At 58.9% G+C, this 17,731-nt stretch overlaps 8 protein-coding genes across 8 annotated transcripts; 5 read left to right on the top strand and 3 right to left on the bottom strand.

The window, feature by feature from the left end:
- Positions 1 to 1,313: 1,313 nt before the first annotated feature.
- Positions 1,314 to 2,687, top strand: BDZ90DRAFT_225968 (hypothetical protein; the record flags this gene model as incomplete). Its single annotated transcript, XM_025504688.1, has 1 exon — positions 1,314 to 2,687. The coding sequence occupies one exon, from the start codon at positions 1,314 to 1,316 to the stop codon at positions 2,685 to 2,687; it is 1,374 nt and encodes a 457-aa protein (XP_025364315.1).
- Positions 2,688 to 3,668: 981 nt separating this feature from the next.
- Positions 3,669 to 6,084, top strand: BDZ90DRAFT_225967 (eukaryotic type KH-domain (KH-domain type I); the record flags this gene model as incomplete). The annotated part of the gene is made up of 5 exons (XM_025504687.1): positions 3,669 to 4,388; positions 4,478 to 5,085; positions 5,628 to 5,735; positions 5,833 to 5,931; positions 6,018 to 6,084. The coding sequence occupies 5 exons, from the start codon at positions 3,669 to 3,671 to the stop codon at positions 6,082 to 6,084; spliced, it is 1,602 nt and encodes a 533-aa protein (XP_025364314.1).
- Positions 6,085 to 6,565: 481 nt separating this feature from the next.
- On the bottom strand, positions 6,566 to 6,886 carry BDZ90DRAFT_217216 (hypothetical protein; the record flags this gene model as incomplete). The annotated part of the gene is made up of 1 exon (XM_025504307.1): positions 6,566 to 6,886. A coding segment is annotated over one exon (321 nt), but the record flags the coding sequence as incomplete, so codon positions are not given.
- Positions 6,887 to 8,850: 1,964 nt separating this feature from the next.
- BDZ90DRAFT_217303 (DUF814-domain-containing protein) lies at positions 8,851 to 9,858 on the top strand (the record flags this gene model as incomplete). The annotated part of the gene is made up of 4 exons (XM_025504312.1): positions 8,851 to 8,970; positions 9,044 to 9,186; positions 9,243 to 9,474; positions 9,541 to 9,858. The coding sequence occupies 4 exons, from the start codon at positions 8,851 to 8,853 to the stop codon at positions 9,856 to 9,858; spliced, it is 813 nt and encodes a 270-aa protein (XP_025364312.1).
- A 1,190-nt stretch (positions 9,859 to 11,048) lies between these two features.
- BDZ90DRAFT_117651 (S-adenosyl-L-methionine-dependent methyltransferase) lies at positions 11,049 to 12,622 on the top strand. Its single transcript, XM_025503267.1, has one exon. It carries the CDS (start codon positions 11,178 to 11,180, stop codon positions 12,423 to 12,425), a length of 1,248 nt encoding a protein of 415 aa, XP_025364311.1. The 5' UTR covers positions 11,049 to 11,177; the 3' UTR covers positions 12,426 to 12,622.
- Positions 12,623 to 13,406: 784 nt separating this feature from the next.
- Positions 13,407 to 13,865, bottom strand: BDZ90DRAFT_216457 (hypothetical protein; the record flags this gene model as incomplete). The annotated part of the gene is made up of 1 exon (XM_025504272.1): positions 13,407 to 13,865. A coding segment is annotated over one exon (459 nt), but the record flags the coding sequence as incomplete, so codon positions are not given.
- Positions 13,866 to 14,460: 595 nt separating this feature from the next.
- Positions 14,461 to 16,725, top strand: BDZ90DRAFT_230551 (hypothetical protein). The gene is made up of 3 exons (XM_025505516.1): positions 14,461 to 15,054; positions 15,127 to 16,180; positions 16,257 to 16,725. Exons 1-3 carry the CDS (start codon positions 14,516 to 14,518, stop codon positions 16,575 to 16,577), a joined length of 1,914 nt encoding a protein of 637 aa, XP_025364309.1. The 5' UTR covers positions 14,461 to 14,515; the 3' UTR covers positions 16,578 to 16,725.
- Positions 16,540 to 17,638, bottom strand: BDZ90DRAFT_117564 (Lumazine-binding protein). The gene has a single exon (XM_025503266.1). The coding sequence runs from the start codon at positions 17,541 to 17,543 to the stop codon at positions 16,848 to 16,850; it is 696 nt and encodes a 231-aa protein (XP_025364308.1). The 5' UTR covers positions 17,544 to 17,638; the 3' UTR covers positions 16,540 to 16,847.
- Between the last annotated feature and the right edge of the window lie 93 nt (positions 17,639 to 17,731).

The following is a 17,731-nucleotide window of genomic DNA, read 5'->3' as shown; positions in this document are numbered from 1 at the left end:
CATCATTTGAATTTCGCTTCTTCCCTCGCGATGCTGAGCTCGCTCCCCCGCGTGCGTTCACTTCGGTCGAGCGTAGGTAAGACGGCGAGTGTGTAGCCGGGGCAGAGCGTGAGCCGGTGTCATTACGTGCTCGCTCGAGCTATGACCAATTCGGCTTGATCGAGGGTCCAGGACTCACGCTCACCGCTTTCACTTCTTCTGGGTCTCTCCGGCTTCTGGCCACATCCCCTCATTACTTCGAGACATGCGCAAGCGGCAACTTGATCACCACTATCTGCCTTATAGCGATGCCTTGACACCTCGGCTGCTCATTTCGTCGGCAAGCCCGGTGACCCAGGATCAAGAGGCCATGGGAATCACGGGAGAGATAGTGGTCGCATTGCTCTACCTTGCTCCTACTTGCCCGCCTCTGCCGAAGCCGTCCTGCCAGCCGCTTTCAGAACGACAGTCGAAGAGCAGAAATTGATGTCTTGGACGCTCGAGTGTCCAATATCGCTGAGAGGAGCGTGGGCCCGCTCGCTCGTGTTTTCCTCGCCGTCGGGCTTGTCTCCCGTCGCCCCCTGTGACCCACTGCTTTAATTGCCGTACTCAAAAGGAGCCCGCCGTTGCGCCGCCGCTGCTCCTGACCTCGTTCAAGCTTGGCACGTTGAGCGAGGGCAAAGCCCATCTGGCGGCCCGCTTATGCGCCCGAGCCCACTTCACCGCCTCCCGTCCATCCTGTGCAGCCGCCTGCCGCCTTCGCTTGAAATTCGCTCCAAGCCACGGATTGTGACTAGGCAGCACGCACGCTCAATAAGTCGCCGCGTTCGCGGGCCAGGCTCGAAATCTCCGGGTCAATCTCACAGGCGTTCCCACTCCCCTCCTTTCTCTTCTCAACATCAACTTCTCATCCCTTCATCACTCGTCGTCTGCCGCCGTCGTTAACCTCGCTCCTTTGACCGAGCCGGTCCTCATCGTCGTTGACATTGACAACGATGGAGAGGCATGGCAAGGGTGATCACGTCTACTCGCTGCCTAGCTCGCGGCATCGAACGTCGATGAGCGCGGGTAGCGCGTCGTCATCGTCGACTCAGCAACAACAAACCGCACCGCCACCAGCACCACGATACACAGCTGCCCACTGGCATATCCTATCGCTCAAGCGTACCACATCTGGCCCGCGATCAGTGCCAAACTCACCTTCGACTCAGCATCCGCCCTCCCTGTCCCCCCCTCCACCGACGTCCTTCCTTATCGTGACCCTGCTGCATATACCCACGCGAGTCATCTACGCCTGGCCGATTGCTCTCACGGGCAGCTCTGGCGGCAAATGCATGGTCACTCGGCCCTACGAGCCGGCACTGGGCGCAGAATCTTACAGCTCAGAACGAGTCCTTTCGGAGAGCGTCAAGATTCTCGCAGATGTGATCCAGGCATGGATCAAGACGTCGCCCATGAGGGAGTCGCTCCGTAGAAAAGAGAGCAAGCGCGAGAAGGGAGCAAGGAAGATAGGGGAGAGCGAGCAAGATGCCATCTGGCTCAATGAGGGTCTCGCCCTCGCCACACTTGACAGCACCACCAGGCAAGAGGCTATGCAGCGATCGCTCCTTGAGCATGGGGAGCCAACGACTCCACCGTCACGATCTCCCATCACCTCGCCCAGGCAGAGCATCTCGGTACCAGCGACCCATCGCACCCAGGACTCCATTGCGTCCACAATCTCTCAACGAAGCATCGCTAACACAAGCGCAAGCACGCCAGAGTCTATCACCCGGCCTCAGACGCCACGCATTGAGATCTCTGCGCCGGATTTCTTCGGCTCATCGGCGTCTACATCTGCGCCACCAGAAGTTCTCCAAGCCGCTATCGAGCGCGTTGGCCAGCAGCAGGATGCCGTCGAGGCCGAGATCAACCAATGGATGAGCAAAGCCACCCTCTCTGAGTTCACTCGCCCTCGCCCTCCCAGCACTCCAGGCTCGCCTACGGTCGGACGAGCAGGAGCTGCGGCATCCTCTCCTACATCTTCACCGATGTCGTCGCCATCTATGTCCCCCATGTCCTCACCGACGCCGGCCTCGGCCTCATCTGCTCCGCCCTCCCGCACCGCCAGTCCAGTCTACTTCAAGACTGGCTCCGCTCGCAAGACGGTCACCTTCTCCGAGCCTGCCGCATTACCCTCGGTCATGGCTCGTCCTTCTCCCTCGTATCTACCTGCCTTTGCCCCTCACGTGCAGCTGTCCCCGTGCGCCTCTGAGGAAGATCTTTTCTCGGAGGACACGGTATCAGGGCCAAGAGGTAAGGTGCCCAGCTCTCCGGCCAAATCGGTAGCTCCACTCTCAATGCCTCCTCCCATCATTGCTCCCACGCCCGTCTCCTCTCGTGGCCAGCAGGGACTCAACAATGCCGCGCCCATGGCTCGAACCACGTCAAACACCTCGACGAAGAGCTTGCCTTCATCCTCACCCACACTCTCACCCACCTCGCCGAGGACGTCGCATTCGCACTCTCGCTCTCGCAACTCTTCGAAGCTTTCGCAGGAGGTTTCGCCCTCTGAGCTCGCGGGCGTCCTCGACACCGGCGCCGCTTCGAGTAGCAGCGGCCGCTCCTCCAAGAGCACATCGCCGGTCAGCTCCTTCAGCGATTTGAGGCAGGCGCTACGATCGTCCTTCAAACCCAAAGGCTCCAAAGCAAAAGTCTCGCCCGTTTGAGGATCACACTTCCTCTTTCCCACTCAGCATAGACATTTTCCTTTAACTTGATCACCTTTCATCATCCGCCATCCCCTAGACAAGTCACGCTCGCTCTCCTGTGCATAGACTCGACCTAGATTCCGGCCTTTCATTCAACCACTCGTGTCACCTTTGCCTCTTTTCTTGCAATATCATGCTCCGAAGATGCCCTCTTGTGCGACGAGATTGATTGCGATGCGCTTCAACAATTGATTGACGGCCAACGTCGGCGTCGCCATCGTGATAAAGGCGCATCATTCAATGGCAGACAGCGAGATAGAGCCAATCGGCGGCGCCTTTCATGTCTGTTGTGAGTGAATGAGGCACAGCACCTCGGCCGAGGGCTTCCGCTTACGTTCCGCCCGCTCGAGGTCCGTCGTCTGGCTCGTCGAGGCCATCCTCATCGACGACGGACCTCCGCATCGCATCGCTACCATCCTCATCGATCACGATCAGCAACACGGCGCCAAAGCTTCTCAGCTATATCGTCTTTCAGTCAGTGGAACACTCGCAAAGGTGAGTACTCGTTGTGGGATGAACCAAGTTGCTAGAGAGGAGCAAGGCAGAGTCGCGTCGGCTCGTGTATGCTCGTTGTGCGTGCATACAACGACGCCGCAAAGTCGATCGCCCGCCTTCATCCACGGCTACAGATGGTCGCAATGACTACAAACGAGCCGTGAGGTCGTCGTCGTCAAGGGCAACACGGCAGTACCTTGGCCCGCCAAGACGGGAATTGCCCCGCTCTGCCCTGTCCCGTCTTGAGTCGCGCCTCTCTCTCCACCCGTCATCAATGCAACCTTCCTCTCATTCCCTTCCTTCACACCACCCACCCCGCTTCTTCAGACCCATCCGCCTCTTTGATCACTCCTCTACTTCCCCATCGCGAGACCCGCCTCCGCCGCTACCCACTTGTGGACCAACGGACACGCCTCACTAATACTCTCTTTCATCTCCAACCCCATGGCAGAGACGACGAAGCGCGATCGATCCACCTCTCCCGAACGAGTAGAGGCCGACCGACCGGAGTCGAAGCGACCAAAGGAGGAGACTACCGCGAAGATGGCAGACACAGAAGGCAACAAGGCGGCGGCGGCGTCAGAGGAGCAGAACGCAGTTGACCTTGACTCGGGCGCAAACGTCGATGACCACGCCGAATCCAAGCCCTCAACCTCAGTCAGCAACGGCGGCGCCGCTGCAGATGACGCTGGTGATACCAGCCAACCCATGAGTGGCGTCGAATCATCTGCCCAGTCTGGTGCCGCTGGAGGCGACTCGGAGCTGCAGCCGCAGAACATTTCGATGAAGGCTCTCATCGTTACGGGCGACGCCAGCATCATCATCGGCAAGCAGGGGAAGCACATCAATGAGATTCGTGACAAGAGTGGGGCCAGACTCACTATCAGCGAGTCCATCCCGGGCAACCCTGAGCGTATCATGACTGTGCAGGGTCAGCTGGACGCTGTGAGCAAGGCATTTGGACTCATCGTGCGCAGAATCAACGACGAGCCGTTCGACCAGGCATCCGTGCCAGGAAGCAGGGCTGTCACCATCCGCTTCATTGTCCCTCACACTCGCATGGGATCCGTCATTGGGAAGGGAGGCGCCAAGATCAAGGAGATTCAGGAGGCTAGTGGTGCGAGGTTGAATGCGGGCGAGCAGATGCTGCCGGGTAGCACTGAGGTGAGTGCGAGAGAGCGAGACAAGCAGCAACGACCCAATAATTAACAGATTGCTGACGCTCTTTCCTCTCCCCCGTCGTCTTCTCACAGCGAGTCTTGAGCATCTCTGGCGTCGCAGATGCAGTCCATATTGCCGTCTACTACGTAGGCACCATCCTCATCGAGCACCCCGAGCGCAATGCCAATCACCTCCCTTACCGCCCGAGTCCGGCAGGTTCCGGCCCCGCCGGCGTCCCCTTTGCAGGGCGAGGAGGCCCTGGCGGTCCTGGTGGCCCTGGTGCACCAGCATCAGCGTACGGTGGCTACGCGGGTGCAGCAGGCCCCAGCGGGTTCGGCGGCTCCCCTCCCCCACCCGGTGCCGGTGCTCCAGGAGGAAACATGCCCGCCAACTCACAAACCCAACAAATCTTCATCCCCAACGACCTCGTAGGCTGCATCATTGGCAAGGGCGGGTCGAAGATCAATGAGATTCGCCAAATGTCGGCGTCCCATATCAAGATCATGGAGCCCGGAGCTGGGGCCCTCGCGGGTGGTGGAGCAAATGAGAGGTTGGTGACGATTACGGGACCGCCTCAGAATATCCAGGTGGCAGTGCAGCTGCTCTACCAGAGGTTGGAGCAGGAGAAGATGAGGCTCGCTACGCAGGGAGGGGCTGGCTCACCCGCTGGAGGGGCCGGGAGCGCTGGTCCGGCTGGAATGTGATTCGGGGGAGAAACTGAAGAAGGCAGGAATTGGTCAAGAGAGAAATCCAGCAGAGGCGCATCACGTATGAGCAGGCGAAAGGGGGTTGCACGTAGACTGTGGTGCAGTACGATGCATCAGCCAGAGCCTCTGTTGCGAGCTGCGAGAGTAACCCAATGTACCGCGAACGATTGGTTGATCGAGAGATATCTACCCAGAATTTGAAGACAAGTTTTCGACCAGGAGACTGACGATCTTGAAAGCGTGAGCAGTAAGAATGAGATGCAGCGAGGGCGAGATGTTCCACTCGCAAAAGCGGCGCCGTGAATGCCTCGTACCTGTTGCCTCAGTCCGTTCCGTTCCGTTCGCCGCCCCCGGCCTGCGAGTGGGCAGGTTGTGATCGCCAATCGACGTCGCCTACCGTCCACCCACCAATCGTGTCTCCATCTCACTTCATCAAATATGGCAGAGGGCAACGTCGCATCGCTCGAGGAGTGCCAGGCCGCTCGTCTGCCTCTTGGCTGGAGGGACAACTGCTCTGCGTGAGTGTCGTGGATAGTGGGGTGAGCTGGCATTATGGGCAGGGACGTCGAGAGATGCAAAGAATGCGCAACAACTCGTCGGACCATATGTTCCAGCAGGCAATCGAGTTCGCGGACGCCTATAGGTCAAGAGCATCTTGCATCTCTTATCCCCTCTCGTAGTCTGCCTGTAGCGCAGCCAGAAAGCTGACCAGTCCGCCTTGTCCTTTGCTGGTCCCACAGGCTCGCCATCCCCCTCAACAAATGCAGGGCTAGGGAGCTCTACCTTCCCTGGAAGTGCGAGGATGAGCGCCACAGCTACGAGAAGTGCCAGTACGAGGAGTGAGTAGATGGTCTGCGCTCAGAGATCGCTGCCGTGGCATCGGCCGGCTGACTTACCTTGTGCCCGCTCCATCGCCCTCTTGCAGCTTCCTCCGCCGCCAGAAGGCTCTCTCTGCCCAGGTTATGGCCAAGAGGGACGACGAGGCTTTGTAGAGAGTCAAGGGGCATGGACAAGCCTTATTGTTAGGCTACGCTGTATGCCAGCTGCAACCTTGGCTTCGGAGATGAAGGCGAGCCAGTATCGCCGATCAATCTCAGCATCCTCTCATTCACCTAGCCAGCCGGCTACGACTGGGTTTGAGCAGTGTATGTGGCTGTGATTAATAATGGAGCGAGTGACTGCGCGAGAGCGCGCTTCAGGATAGATTGAGGGAGCTGTCGACGAGAAGAGCGCCAGGATCGACCATGCGACGACAAGACAGAGAGAACGCACTGAGCATTTACCACCTGATCTTCTCCCCTTCGCTTTCCCCAACAGCACGACGCAGATTCAGAGATGGAGGAGAGGGCCGACGTGAATCAGGGCGACAGAGAGACAGGAAGAGAAGAGCGTTATAGCAGGCGACCAGCGCCTTGGCAGGTTTACTGCGCTTGAGCAGTCATCGTCGTCGTCGTCATCGGGGCCAGAGCGTGTCTACTGGTGAGGCACAGGCCCGATCCAGCCCCACGAGATGTCCAAGATCCCCTTCTCCTTCGGTCCCAACTGATCAAAAGCCGCAGGACTCAGGTCGAGATGAACATCCTCGCAGCTACCACACTGGTCGGTAATCTCGACAGTGACAGCGACCTTGCCATTGGACACTTTGAGCTTGTGACCACAAACGATGTTGCCATTGGTGATGGTGCCGCCGAGCTTGTTCCAGAGGCCAATGGGCAAGGCGGCAACTAAGTCAGTCTCCTTCCTAGTCCAGCCGCAGGCGCCCATGCCAGGGCCCCAGAATGTCGCTTTGCCGTTGGTGACCACACCTGAGCAGCCGCTGAGGAGGTCGGAGCCCGACGACGACGACGACGAAGAAGAGGAAGACGACGACGAGGGGGAGGACGAGGACGAAGATGAAGACGAGGGGGAGGAGGAGCAGTTGGTAGAGGGCGGCGTTGTCGACGATGGCTCGTTCTTGGACGGGTTCGAGCTGCTACCGTCATTCACACAATTTTGCTGCGGATTAGCGGTCTCTGGGGTGGAGGAGGAGGAGGAGGAGTTGGTAGAGGGAGTCGTCGAAGATGGCTTGCTGATGGACGGGGTCGAGCTGCCATCGCCATTCGTGCCGTCCTGGTGCGGTTGAGCGGTCTCTGGGGTGGAAGAGGAAGAGGAGGAGTTGGTAGAGGGAGTCGTCGAAGATGGCTTACTGACGGAAGGGGTCGAGCTGCCATCGCCATTCGTACCGTCCTGGTGCGGTTGAGCGATCTCTGGGGTGGAAGAGGAGGAATTGGTGTAGGGCGTCGACGACGATGGCGGGCTGCCACCATCAGTCGTACCGTTCTGCGGCGGTTGAGCGGTCTCTGGGGAGGAGGACGATGGCGTCGAGGAGGACGACGAAGAAGGACCCGACGAGCCCAGGCCACTGTCATCATGATGGTGATGGTGATGCTTCTTCTTCTTAGGCTTGCACTTTTTGGACCCGGAGTCACGGGCCTTGAAGCCGTCAAAGCTCCCCGTACTGACGCGTTCGCCCGTGGTCTTTGGCGTCGTACTCGACTTCGAACCAGAGCGTGAAGGCTCACGAGTCTCGGCAATGGCGGAGGAGGAAGAGCTGCGGCTCTCGATCTGGCGTGCCGCTTCCTCATGCTGGCTCTGGGTAGCACGCTTGTGCTGCAAGTGCTTGCCGTGGCCACGAACCATGAAGTGCACGCTGCGCTGGCCGCGAGCATGGTGCTTGTACTGCGAGACGACGGCTTCCTCGCGCTCACGCAGAGCAGCGACGTCGTTGTTAAGTCGGGCTCCGTCCAGCGAAGCCATCGCGAGGGTGGAAAGAGCCAAGGTGGCGAGGACGAAGACGGGGCGCATGGCGTTTGTAGGTTGGTCGGGTGGACGATGGAAGGGGCGTAGCTAGCAGTGGGCCTTGACGCAGTCAAAAGGGTGAACGCTCAAGGATCAACCTCGAGAAGCGAGCAGTAAAGTTGGATGAGGAAGGAGAAGAGGGTAGGAAGCTCACCTCGCTCCTCTTTTATGCCATGCTGTCCCGCCCCTTGGCCCATCGCTTTCTCGTCGCCCTTGCTCTCATTCTCTCCTTCGATATCGATGCGGTAAGACTGACATATTGGCCGCCGCCATCGAAGAGGCATCGATCTCAAGAGCCGCCGCGGTCTTGAAGCGATTTAGAGGGGCTAGCGGCGGCAGGAGGTCGAGCGGAGGACGCAGATGAGTACGCGCATGCCATACAGGCAAGGTCAATCTTCAGTGAGCCCCTCGGCGGCAAAGCCAGGCAGTCTGAAATGTCCTTCTCGCGTCTTTACTGCCAGGTCGTCAGAGGCGCCTATGACTACGGATCAGACGTCGGTGACTACCTTCTGATGGAGGTGTCGAAGGCCGGATCTTGCGCCACGCCCTGCCGCACCGCCTTTGCGCCTCGCGCTCACCCGACATCGCAGCTGACTGATGATAGCTGAGCACGCCATTTAGGAGCCCGAGCAAAGCAAACGTCTGCATTGTCAATCTGTTCTGACAGCGATGACAGTCTGTGTCCTCCACGATCGCCATTGGTGGCCTGTCAAGGTTTGGCAATGGGTGAATGGCCGGTGGTTTTATTGAAGCCGCCGAAGGCTGCGCGTGATCGAGAGAGCGAGAGGTGCCGCCGGCGATCTTCTGATCTTCCCGACTTCACTTCACGACAAGACACCACGGTACAGCTCTCAAGTCGAGTTTGCGCAAGAGCAAGCCAGAAGAAAGACCGGCGAGAATCTTCAAGATCGCTCATCGTCATGGTCCTCTTCTTCGAATCGAGGGCTCTCGACCCGCCGGTCACGATCTATATGGGCATCGACAAATTTGAGAACGAGGATCTGCTCAAGTATGCTTTCGAGGAGGACGTGTGGTTCCACGTCAGTAGTTAGGCGAGGCTGAAGATAACACTCTCGACTGAATGACAGCTTCTGAATGCTTCTTCTCTGACAGGTTGACAAGCTATCCAGCGCACACGTCTACCTGCGCATGCCTCAGGGCATGACGTGGGAGGCCATACCGGCAGCCTTACTTGAGGATCTCGGGCAGCTGACCAAGGCAAACTCGATACAGGGGAACAAGGAGAAGAACACACAGTGAATAGAGTCATATGTAGCTGCCGGATCCGCAGAAAAGCTGACGCTTCTCACAGGATCATCTACACGCCTGCGGCCAATGTGATGAAGCGGGGCGACTTTGCCACGGGAACGGTGTCCTTTCATAGCCAGCACAAGGTCAAGCGCTATCTCGTCAAAGAGCGTGAAAATGCTATAGTCAATCGGCTCAACAAGACGAAGAAGACTGTTCAAGTCGATCATGAGGCTGTTAGACAAGATAGAGAAAGGCAGAAGGGACGTGAAAAGAAGGCAAAGGCTACGGAAGAGGTGAATTCGAAACGTAGAGCATGCCCGTTTCTTGTTGATCGTCGCTGACCTTGTCTTACAACCTAGCGTAACGCTCGTCTTGCAGAGGAGAGGCAGCGCGATGCCGACCGTAAAGCACGCGACTACTCAAGCTGTAAGTGGCCACGCCTACTCGCGAGCTACCGTAACGTGCACTCCGCTCATAGCTCTCTCGCGCCGTCACTTCTCACCCAGTGTATTCGAGCGAGGCAATTGAGGAGAGCAAGGCAGCCAAGCGGTACGAGAAGGATCGTGCAGCGCGAGCCAAGGCGGAAGCTAAGGCGGCCGGAGATACGGCGGCAGATGATGAGGAAGACGAGGGTGATGAGAGTGACGATAGCGCAGGATCATTCATGTAGCGACTGAGGCGACTTTGAACAACTCAGCATTGCCCGTGCGACACGCTCTCGCCTTTAAGTCACTGTAGAATCATACCACATGCCGGACAGCAGCCCCTTCACCTCGGTCACTGTCACGCCAATCGTAGCGCAAGTCCTGGACAGGATGGAGCTCAATCCCAAACTCTTCAACACCGTAACACTCGATGGCGTGAGCGACGCTACTGTCGACTGGTCATCCAAGCTACGCTTCATGGCCCCCATCGGCAGGCGCGTCAAAGGCGACATAGTCGAGTTCATTCAACCGTGGGCGAAGACGAAGCTGCCCGAGCTCGCAAGGATCGAGATCGTTGATGAGAAGGACGAGACGCTCCGCGTGAGAGGTGTCGTGCGGGCTACGGACATCTTGGGGCCGCGAGCGAGAGAGAATGAGCTGCTCCTTACGCGTGAGTCTGATGTGATTTACGCGGAGTCCTGTACGATGACCTGAACCTGGTGCTCAGCCTGCGTGCAAGATATCGGCGCTTTAGACATTATCAACCTCCTTGACCCCTCGTCTTACATCCTCCGGCGCGAGCATGATGAGAACATTGGTCCCTACTTTAGCCATCTTGGCCACGAATCGCCCTCCAAGCCCACAATCCTCACGCTCCACCAGTACGACTTCGTCTACCTGTTGCCCGACGAGCGACCTGGCCCATTCCTCATCTGCCGCATCGAGGCGCTGAAGCAGAAGTGCGAGCGTACCATTGCCCGCCTCCAGCCCTTCGCAAGTGACTCAAGTCACCGAATAAGACCGCGCGGACAAGCGTTCACCTGCGTGGACTTGCAGAAAGAAGCGGTGAACAAGTGCACCGTTGTGCTCGCCGAATGGGCAACACCGCCCGTCGAGGTTATCAAGGGACTCGTCACTATCTTCTGGGCAACTCGAGGCGACGTGCCAATGAATTGTTCGATCTGCGACAAGGACAGCGAGCTGCAACGCAACGCAGCCGCGGAAAGGCCGTCCCTCAAGAGTCTGGACCTCTGCTGCGGCGCAGGCGGTCTGTCACAGGGCTTGCACCTCGCTGCTGGACAGAGACCGCGCATCAAGAGTGAGCGGACGTGGCAACGGCCTTGATTGGGCTTGCTGACCTCCTTGATCCTACCCTATCTGCAGCCAAGTGGGCAGTAGAAACCGACACTGCAGCCTTGCAGACCCTTCTCAATGCCTTTGGCGCAGAAAGGCTCCGCGTCTACGAGTGCGACGTGGCCAATCTCCTGCCCGAGCTCCTTGAACTGCCCGCATCCCACCGACCCCGCCCAGACATCGTCACAGCCGGCACTCCCTGTCAAGGCTTCTCAGCAATGAACCGCAGACGAGATCCAGAGGACCCGCGCAACTTTCTGGTCTTCAGTGTGCTGAGCTATGTTGAGGTTCTACGCCCGTCGTATTTTGTGCTGGAGAATGTCGAGGGGATGATATCTCCAACAATGAGTGTGGGCAAGGAGCGACAGGGCTTTTTGAAGGTGCTGGTGATGACGCTGCTTGAGCTGGGATACGGTGTACGGGTGTCGCATGTCCAGGCTGCGAGGTGCGGTGCAGCCACGATGCGCGATCGCATCATTCTGATGGCTAGCAGAGAGGGGCTGCCACTGCCTCGCCATCCTACGGCGACAAATGTGCTACCTTCCACCACCATTGAGAAGGTAACTTTGGAGCCGACACCTGCGGCTCCTCGACAGTACCGCTGCTTCACCGACGAGGAGTTTGCAGAGGGTTGCGCACCCCATCCTGCCCTCACAGTTGCGTCTGCGTTGAGCGACCTGCCGATTTGGGACTGGCAAGACCCGCACTCCGCTATTCAGGAGACCCAGCAGGACCAGGAGCTTGCGAGGCGAAGAAAGCAAGGTATCCCCGTCTATGCCGGCGACTCGCAGCGCCCGCTCATTGGCCCACGCTTGCAATCGTACTCGTCGCCGCCGAAAAATGTCTTTCAAGCGCTGATGCGATGGGGCAGCGCCGGCCGTGTGACGCAGCACCAAACTCTCCGCTTCAGTTCTCTGGAAATCGAGCGCGTGGTGCAGCTACCCTTCAGACGAGGCGCTAATCATGAAAGCTGGGCGAGCGCGTACGTCGGCCGGCCGCACCTCACGCCTGGCCGACTCGAGTCGCAGAGCGCCTTTTCTCCCGCCGGTGGTAGCGCCGGCGGCGGATGGGGAGACGGCACGACGCCGATGGACAGGGCTGAACGGCTCCGCATCCGTGACGAGGTGCGTCGCGCTGACCGGTCGTACCGCAGAATCGAGGCGGACAAGCCCTGCCCTATGCTGTTCACGACTGCTGCGCCTGGAGCGTACAATGGGCCGTGCATACATCACAATGCTGCGCGAGCGCTAACTTTGCGCGAAAGGATGCGCGTGCAAGGCTTCCCTGACTCTGTGTCCTTCTACGGGACGCCGGATGAGGTGCAGCAGCAGGTCGGAAACGCGGTGCCGGTGCCCCTGGGTATGGCTATTGGGAGATGTCTCCTCGAGAGCTGGGACTCGCAAGGCAGTTCTGCTGGTGAGAAGAGCGAGCGTCGCGGCGAAAAGCGCAAGGCAGGGGCCATGTAGCGCGCATGAGTAGGCGACGGAACGACATGTGCTAGACTTTGATTGCATTCATCCACCCCATCTTCTCCTGCCCGGCCCTGTCGGTGGTGTGCTATAGTTCGTCGTCGATCTGCTGCTCGGCCCCGTCGACGGTGTGGCTGCGGCTGGGTACGGCCCTTGTCTCCTGTCCCACCGCGATGTGGTCGGCGTGGACGACGCGGCAGCATGAAGAGCAGGTGCTCTAGGCGGCGGACCAGGCGGTGGTGGGCGCGCTGATGGCCACCTTGAGTCCTCGCTGCTACGTGGCGCAGCCGGCGGCCTACCCGGCGGATCAGTACGAGGCCAGCGTGATCTCGGATCTGGCTCTGTCGCTGGCGGCGCCGCTCTAGCCCATCTCGCCTGCCTCTCCTCTCTTTCTAATCTCCTCTTCTCTGCTTCTTCTGCCGCCGCGGCCGCCGCAGCTGCTGCGGCCTCTTCCTCTTCTCTCTTACGCTTCTCTTCCTCTAACCTGGCTGCCGCTGCCGCTTGTTCCTCTTCCTCTAATCTTCGCTGCTCATGCAGCTTCTCTGAGCCCCACCATCGTTCCTCTTCTTCCTCCTTCCACGCCACCAAGTCATCCTCGTTGAGATCCGATGTCGTCTCCCAGAGCTCCTCAAACTGAATCTCGTGCACGTCGGCGAGGGTGGCGGTGAGGTCGCCCGCTAGAGTCGTTTCCACAGATGGGTCTGACACTGTTGTTGCTGACTCTGCATCGCCGGAACCGTCTTTGACTCGCTGTCGCTTTGTCGCCGAGTATGACGCAGCGGCGGACGACGGAGAAGCGCCACGACGCTTGCTATCTCGCGCAGCATCGACGTAGGACTTCGGTGGTAGGACCCAGAGCTTCTCACGGATTCGCTTGTGCCTTTCCCTATCCTCCTCTATCCTTCTCATGACCTCATCCTTCGTCAAAGTCAAGCCATTGCTTTCCGCCTCACCCGGGTCGTGATGCTCCTCTGCTGCCTTGCGTTTTCTCTCCTCAATCGTCTCGAGGAGCTCAGCTATGTGCTCCTGCGGGAAGAGGCGCTTGAGCCTCCACGAAGTGAGGACCTGGATCGTCACCGCTGAATTGAGTTTGATGCCCTGCCAGCTGTCTGAGGGCACTACAGCGTCAATGAGAGCAGGCAGGTCCCTTTGCGCCAAGGAGCGGAAGTTGGAGAGAAGCAGAGCTCGAGATGCGCTCTGGCTGTTGTGTGACGATGCATAGTCGGTGAAGAGGGCGTCGAGGAGGAAGAGGATGTTCAAGCGTGAAGAGAGACTGGCTTTGCCACACTCGGAGAGGAGGCAGTCCCAGATATCACCCGATGATTTGGCGGCATGGCGATCTGCGAAGGCTAGGACCTTATGGATCGACTGCTGCGAGGCGTTGAGGCGGCGCAGCAGCGACACAAAGTCGAGGCGCACTTGAAAGGTGTCCTCCATAGCCGCCGGCTATCCGGACAATGTGCTGATGCTGTATCAAGGAGTCTCGTTGCCTATGTTGATGCTGTTGTCATGAGGAATGTGGTGCTGAGGAAAGGCGCGGCAAGCAACGGACGGAAGAGCTGAAGAGGCGACGTCGCTGCTCAAATTGGCTCCTCGACGCGTGTTTCCGCACATCGAGACAATTCGGCGAAGGTGGCTGGCCTTGATGGCGACGAGAGCTGGCGAAGGGACACCATTACGCCAAGATAAGCAAGGACGGGGCTGGCGAGTCGACGGTATTGCTGCTTCGGAATGACGACTCTACTCAGTGGAATCACTCTCTCAGATAGGGGCTCTTTCATGGCCAGCACCGTCCTCAAACTTCGAAATGTTGCGATACTGATGGACGCCCCTCATGAGGGCCTGTAATGAAAATCCAGTCACGCGAAGGGCCTATGCGCTGCCTTCTAAGAAGAATGCAGTCTGCTTGATGGCCACAATGACATGACCTCTGTAGAGCTCAAAGCTGGGCGCCCGGCCAAACGCGTCGCGCCTCGCGCCCATTTGGTCCGTTTCGACACTCTGTCCGTCCAACACCGGACTTGACTTGCAACCTCATTCTCACCTTCGATCCGATCTAGTCCTTCATCCCTCAGCATCGCGCCATCATGGCCGCCGCAACAGCAGCATCAGCGTCCACTTTAGCATCATCGTCGTCCTCTACGAGAACACTACCACCGGCTATCCGCAGACTAGTGCTCCAGACCTTCACCAAGAAGTACTCGCTGCAGCTGCACGCATCTGCCCTCACTTTCATCGCTGCGACCCTCGACGAGCACGAGCTTCTTCACGTCACACCAGGCGACGATGAGCTTGAAGCGGCACAGAGAGAAGCCGTAGAGGTCCTCGCCAAAGGTTGCCTTGACCTCGGAGTGCTGGAAGAGGCAGGCGGAGGAGCCAGCAGCATCGTGACGGCCAAGCAGCTTCAGCACGTGTACTCGCAGCTCGTCGCTGATGGGCAGCAGGCCGGGTCTGGCTCGTCTACGGGTGTTGCTGCTGCAGTGCTCGATCCTGATATCAGCAGGACGCAGTATGAATCAATTCTGAATGAGGAGGGAGCTCCGGCCCCGGATCGATGGTTCGACGTCGTCGACTCCTTCGCCATGCCGAGGGTGCAGTGGGATTCGGTGGCCAAGACCTTTGTCAAGTGAGAAAAGCCACAGCTACCGGCATCCTAGCTCATCGGCCGCTAGACTTATCATTCTCTTCGCTCCCGCAGACTTCCGCAACAAGCCTCCATTCTGCCCCCACCCCTCTCCAAGCCCCTCGCAATCCGCAATCGTCTGCAAGCCCTACGTGCCTTGGTTCTACGCAACGAGAACTTCTGTCCCCCCTTGCCCGGCTCAATCCGAGCCCGCAGCAGCGACTCGTGGATGAAGCTGACCTCGACCTCAAACCTGTTGGGGAGACCCAATGGTCGCTTCCTCCTCTTCGGCGTTCTTACCACCACACCAGACGGCAGGTGGTGCCTGGAAGATGAGGACGGGCGGGTGGAGCTGGATATGTCCCAGGCGATTCCTGGCGAGGGGATCTTCACGCTCGGCGCTCTTGTACTCGTTGAGGGCCGATATTCAGATGAGGACGGCGAAAAGCTGCACGTTCACGCCATCGGCCACCCACCGAGCGAGCCCCGCGCTCGCGCACGCGAGATGTACGGACACATCGACTGGACAGGCAAGGGGGTCCTCTCACTCAAGGAAGAACAGTCCCTCTCCCACTCTCTGCAGCGGCATCACCGCGACTTGTCATTTATTGTCCTGTCGGACGTGCACTTGGACCTGCCTCGCACCTTTCACTCTCTCAAGGCGGTGCTGCGCGGTTACATTGATGCAGACTTCGTTCCCTTCTGTCTGGTCTTCTGTGGCAACTTCCTTTCGGAGGAGGGGAGAAGAAAGGCGGACGGAGGGCTGACCAAGTATCAGGAGGCGTTCAATGGCTTTGCTGACTTGTTGGCGTCTTTCCCGACTCTCTTTGCCACAAGTCACTTCCTCTTGGTCCCAGGGCCGTCAGACCCATTCGCCACGCCGCTCCTCCCGCGCAAGGCCCTGCCCTCGCTCATATCGGATCCCTTCCATGCTCGCCTGTCCAGCAAGCTCAACTTGTCAAGGACCAAGGTGCAGGAACGTGTTCACTTTGTCTCGAACCCGTGCAGAGTGCGCTTCTGGGGCAAGGACGTGGTCGTATTCAGGGATGATTTGCTAGAAAGGATGAGGAGAAACGGCGTGGCCGTGGGAGAGGGGAAGGAGATCAAGGAGGGCGGGATGAAGAAGTTTGTGAGTGCAGTCCGTTCACAGAAGCCGACCTTGACAAGGTCACGAAGCTAATATCCTCCCTTGTTTCCCGCCGCAGCTCGTCTCCACCCTCCTCGACCAGGCTCACCTCTCGCCGCTCAATCAACAGGCGCGTCCCGTCCTCTGGGAGCATGACCATACGCTCCGCCTCTACCCAATGCCCTCAGCTCTCATCCTGGCAGACTCGTCGGAACACTACGAGCTCACTTATGAGTCGTGCCACGTCTTTAATCCAGGCTCGTTCAACGCTGCCGCCGTCTCGACGTCCGCGGCGGCTATGGCGGGAGGGGATGACAGACTAGGGGTAAGTGGTGCGGGGTGGACGACGTATTACCCAGCGACGGGGAGGGGGGAGAGGAGTGAGCTGGCTAGAGCGTGAGAAAGGCGCAACACGCAGATCCGTGTGGCATCGGCTTTGTTCTTGCATTGAGATCTCTACTTGCCAAGCGCTCGTTGTACCTCGCGCCGGATCAAGCGTACAAGTGCATCGTCCTCGCCTGCAGCAGCTTGGCCATTTGGATCGTCTGATGCGCGCATCGCTGAGGATGCTGAGATTTCGATGGATCGGGAGACGTACTTGCCCACCATCTGCGTTCGTGTGTGAAGGTAGAGGACGATTGTCAGCGTAATTCACCCCATTCCCCTCTTCTCACCAACCCTCGCTCGCACTCACGTCAAGCTCGACGTTGACCGTCTCCCCCGCCTTCTTCTTGCTGAGCCCGATGACATCTTGCGTGTGGCTGATAAGCATGACGCTGAACTCGACAATCTCAGCCTGATTCGCTTGGCCTGCGGCTTCGTCCTTCTCGCCCTCGCTCGCGGGTAGCCTGCCGCCGGCCGGCGGACTGACATCGATAAGGGTGAGGGAGGCGCCATCGAGCGTGACGTATCCCTTTGGAATGATGTAAGGCGAAAGGGTCGAAGGAAGCGGCAGCGTACCCGGCGCGTGGTTGAGTCGCAGCGTGAGCGTCAACGCACTGCCATTGGGCACGACGGACCGCAGAGTGGCCGTCGTATCGACGTGTCCTTGAACAAAGTGCCCACCAAATCGCTTCTCCCCCTTCATTGCCCTCTCACAGTTGACCCTGTCCCCGATCTTGAGCTCGCCCAGGTTCGTCTTCTTGAGTGTCTCAGGCGCAGCGCCGATTTTGAAGCTATCCTTATCGAATTCTGTCACAGTGAGGCAAGCCCCATTGACTGCGATCGAGTCACCGATTGTGCAGTCGTCGAGGATTGGGCCTGCCTGTCCGATGGCGATGGAATAGCCGCCGCCACCTGAGGTCGAAGCGTCGAGCGGCTGTACGTCGGTAATTGTGCAGAGGAGCTCGACGAGACCTGTGAACATGGCGGGCGATGCTGGTGGTGAGGTGGAGAAGAAGAAGTAGCAGCGGACCGCTTACGGCTAGCCAGTCCGGTCCAAAAGTCGCCGTCCGTGCTGAGTTGCAAAGCGCGTGGATGCTCATGGGCTGGGCTGAGGCTGCAAGCGGTCAGAGGCAAGCGGCGGCTGGACCGACCAGAGAGACGTGGACCAAA

This window comes from Jaminaea rosea, assembly GCF_003144245.1.
Source record: "Jaminaea rosea strain MCA 5214 unplaced genomic scaffold BDZ90scaffold_2, whole genome shotgun sequence".
Lineage (NCBI taxonomy): Eukaryota > Fungi > Basidiomycota > Exobasidiomycetes > Microstromatales > Jaminaea > Jaminaea rosea.
This window is presented reverse-complemented; position numbering and strand designations above follow the sequence as displayed.

Bases quoted from the DNA above. Each gene is read 5' to 3' on its own strand.
- BDZ90DRAFT_117651 (XM_025503267.1), top strand. From the start codon at position 11,178: ATGAACCGCAGACGAGATCCAGAGGACCCGCGCAACTTTCTGGTCTTC.
- BDZ90DRAFT_230551 (XM_025505516.1), top strand. From the start codon at position 14,516: ATGGCCGCCGCAACAGCAGCATCAGCGTCCACTTTAGCATCATCGTCG. The intron at 15,055-15,126 runs GTGAGAAAAGCC...TCGCTCCCGCAG, and splicing joins GTGGCCAAGACCTTTGTCAA to ACTTCCGCAACAAGCCTCCA. The intron at 16,181-16,256 runs GTGAGTGCAGTC...TTCCCGCCGCAG, and splicing joins AGGGCGGGATGAAGAAGTTT to CTCGTCTCCACCCTCCTCGA.
- BDZ90DRAFT_117564 (XM_025503266.1), bottom strand. From the start codon at position 17,543: ATGTTCACAGGTCTCGTCGAGCTCCTCTGCACAATTACCGACGTACAG.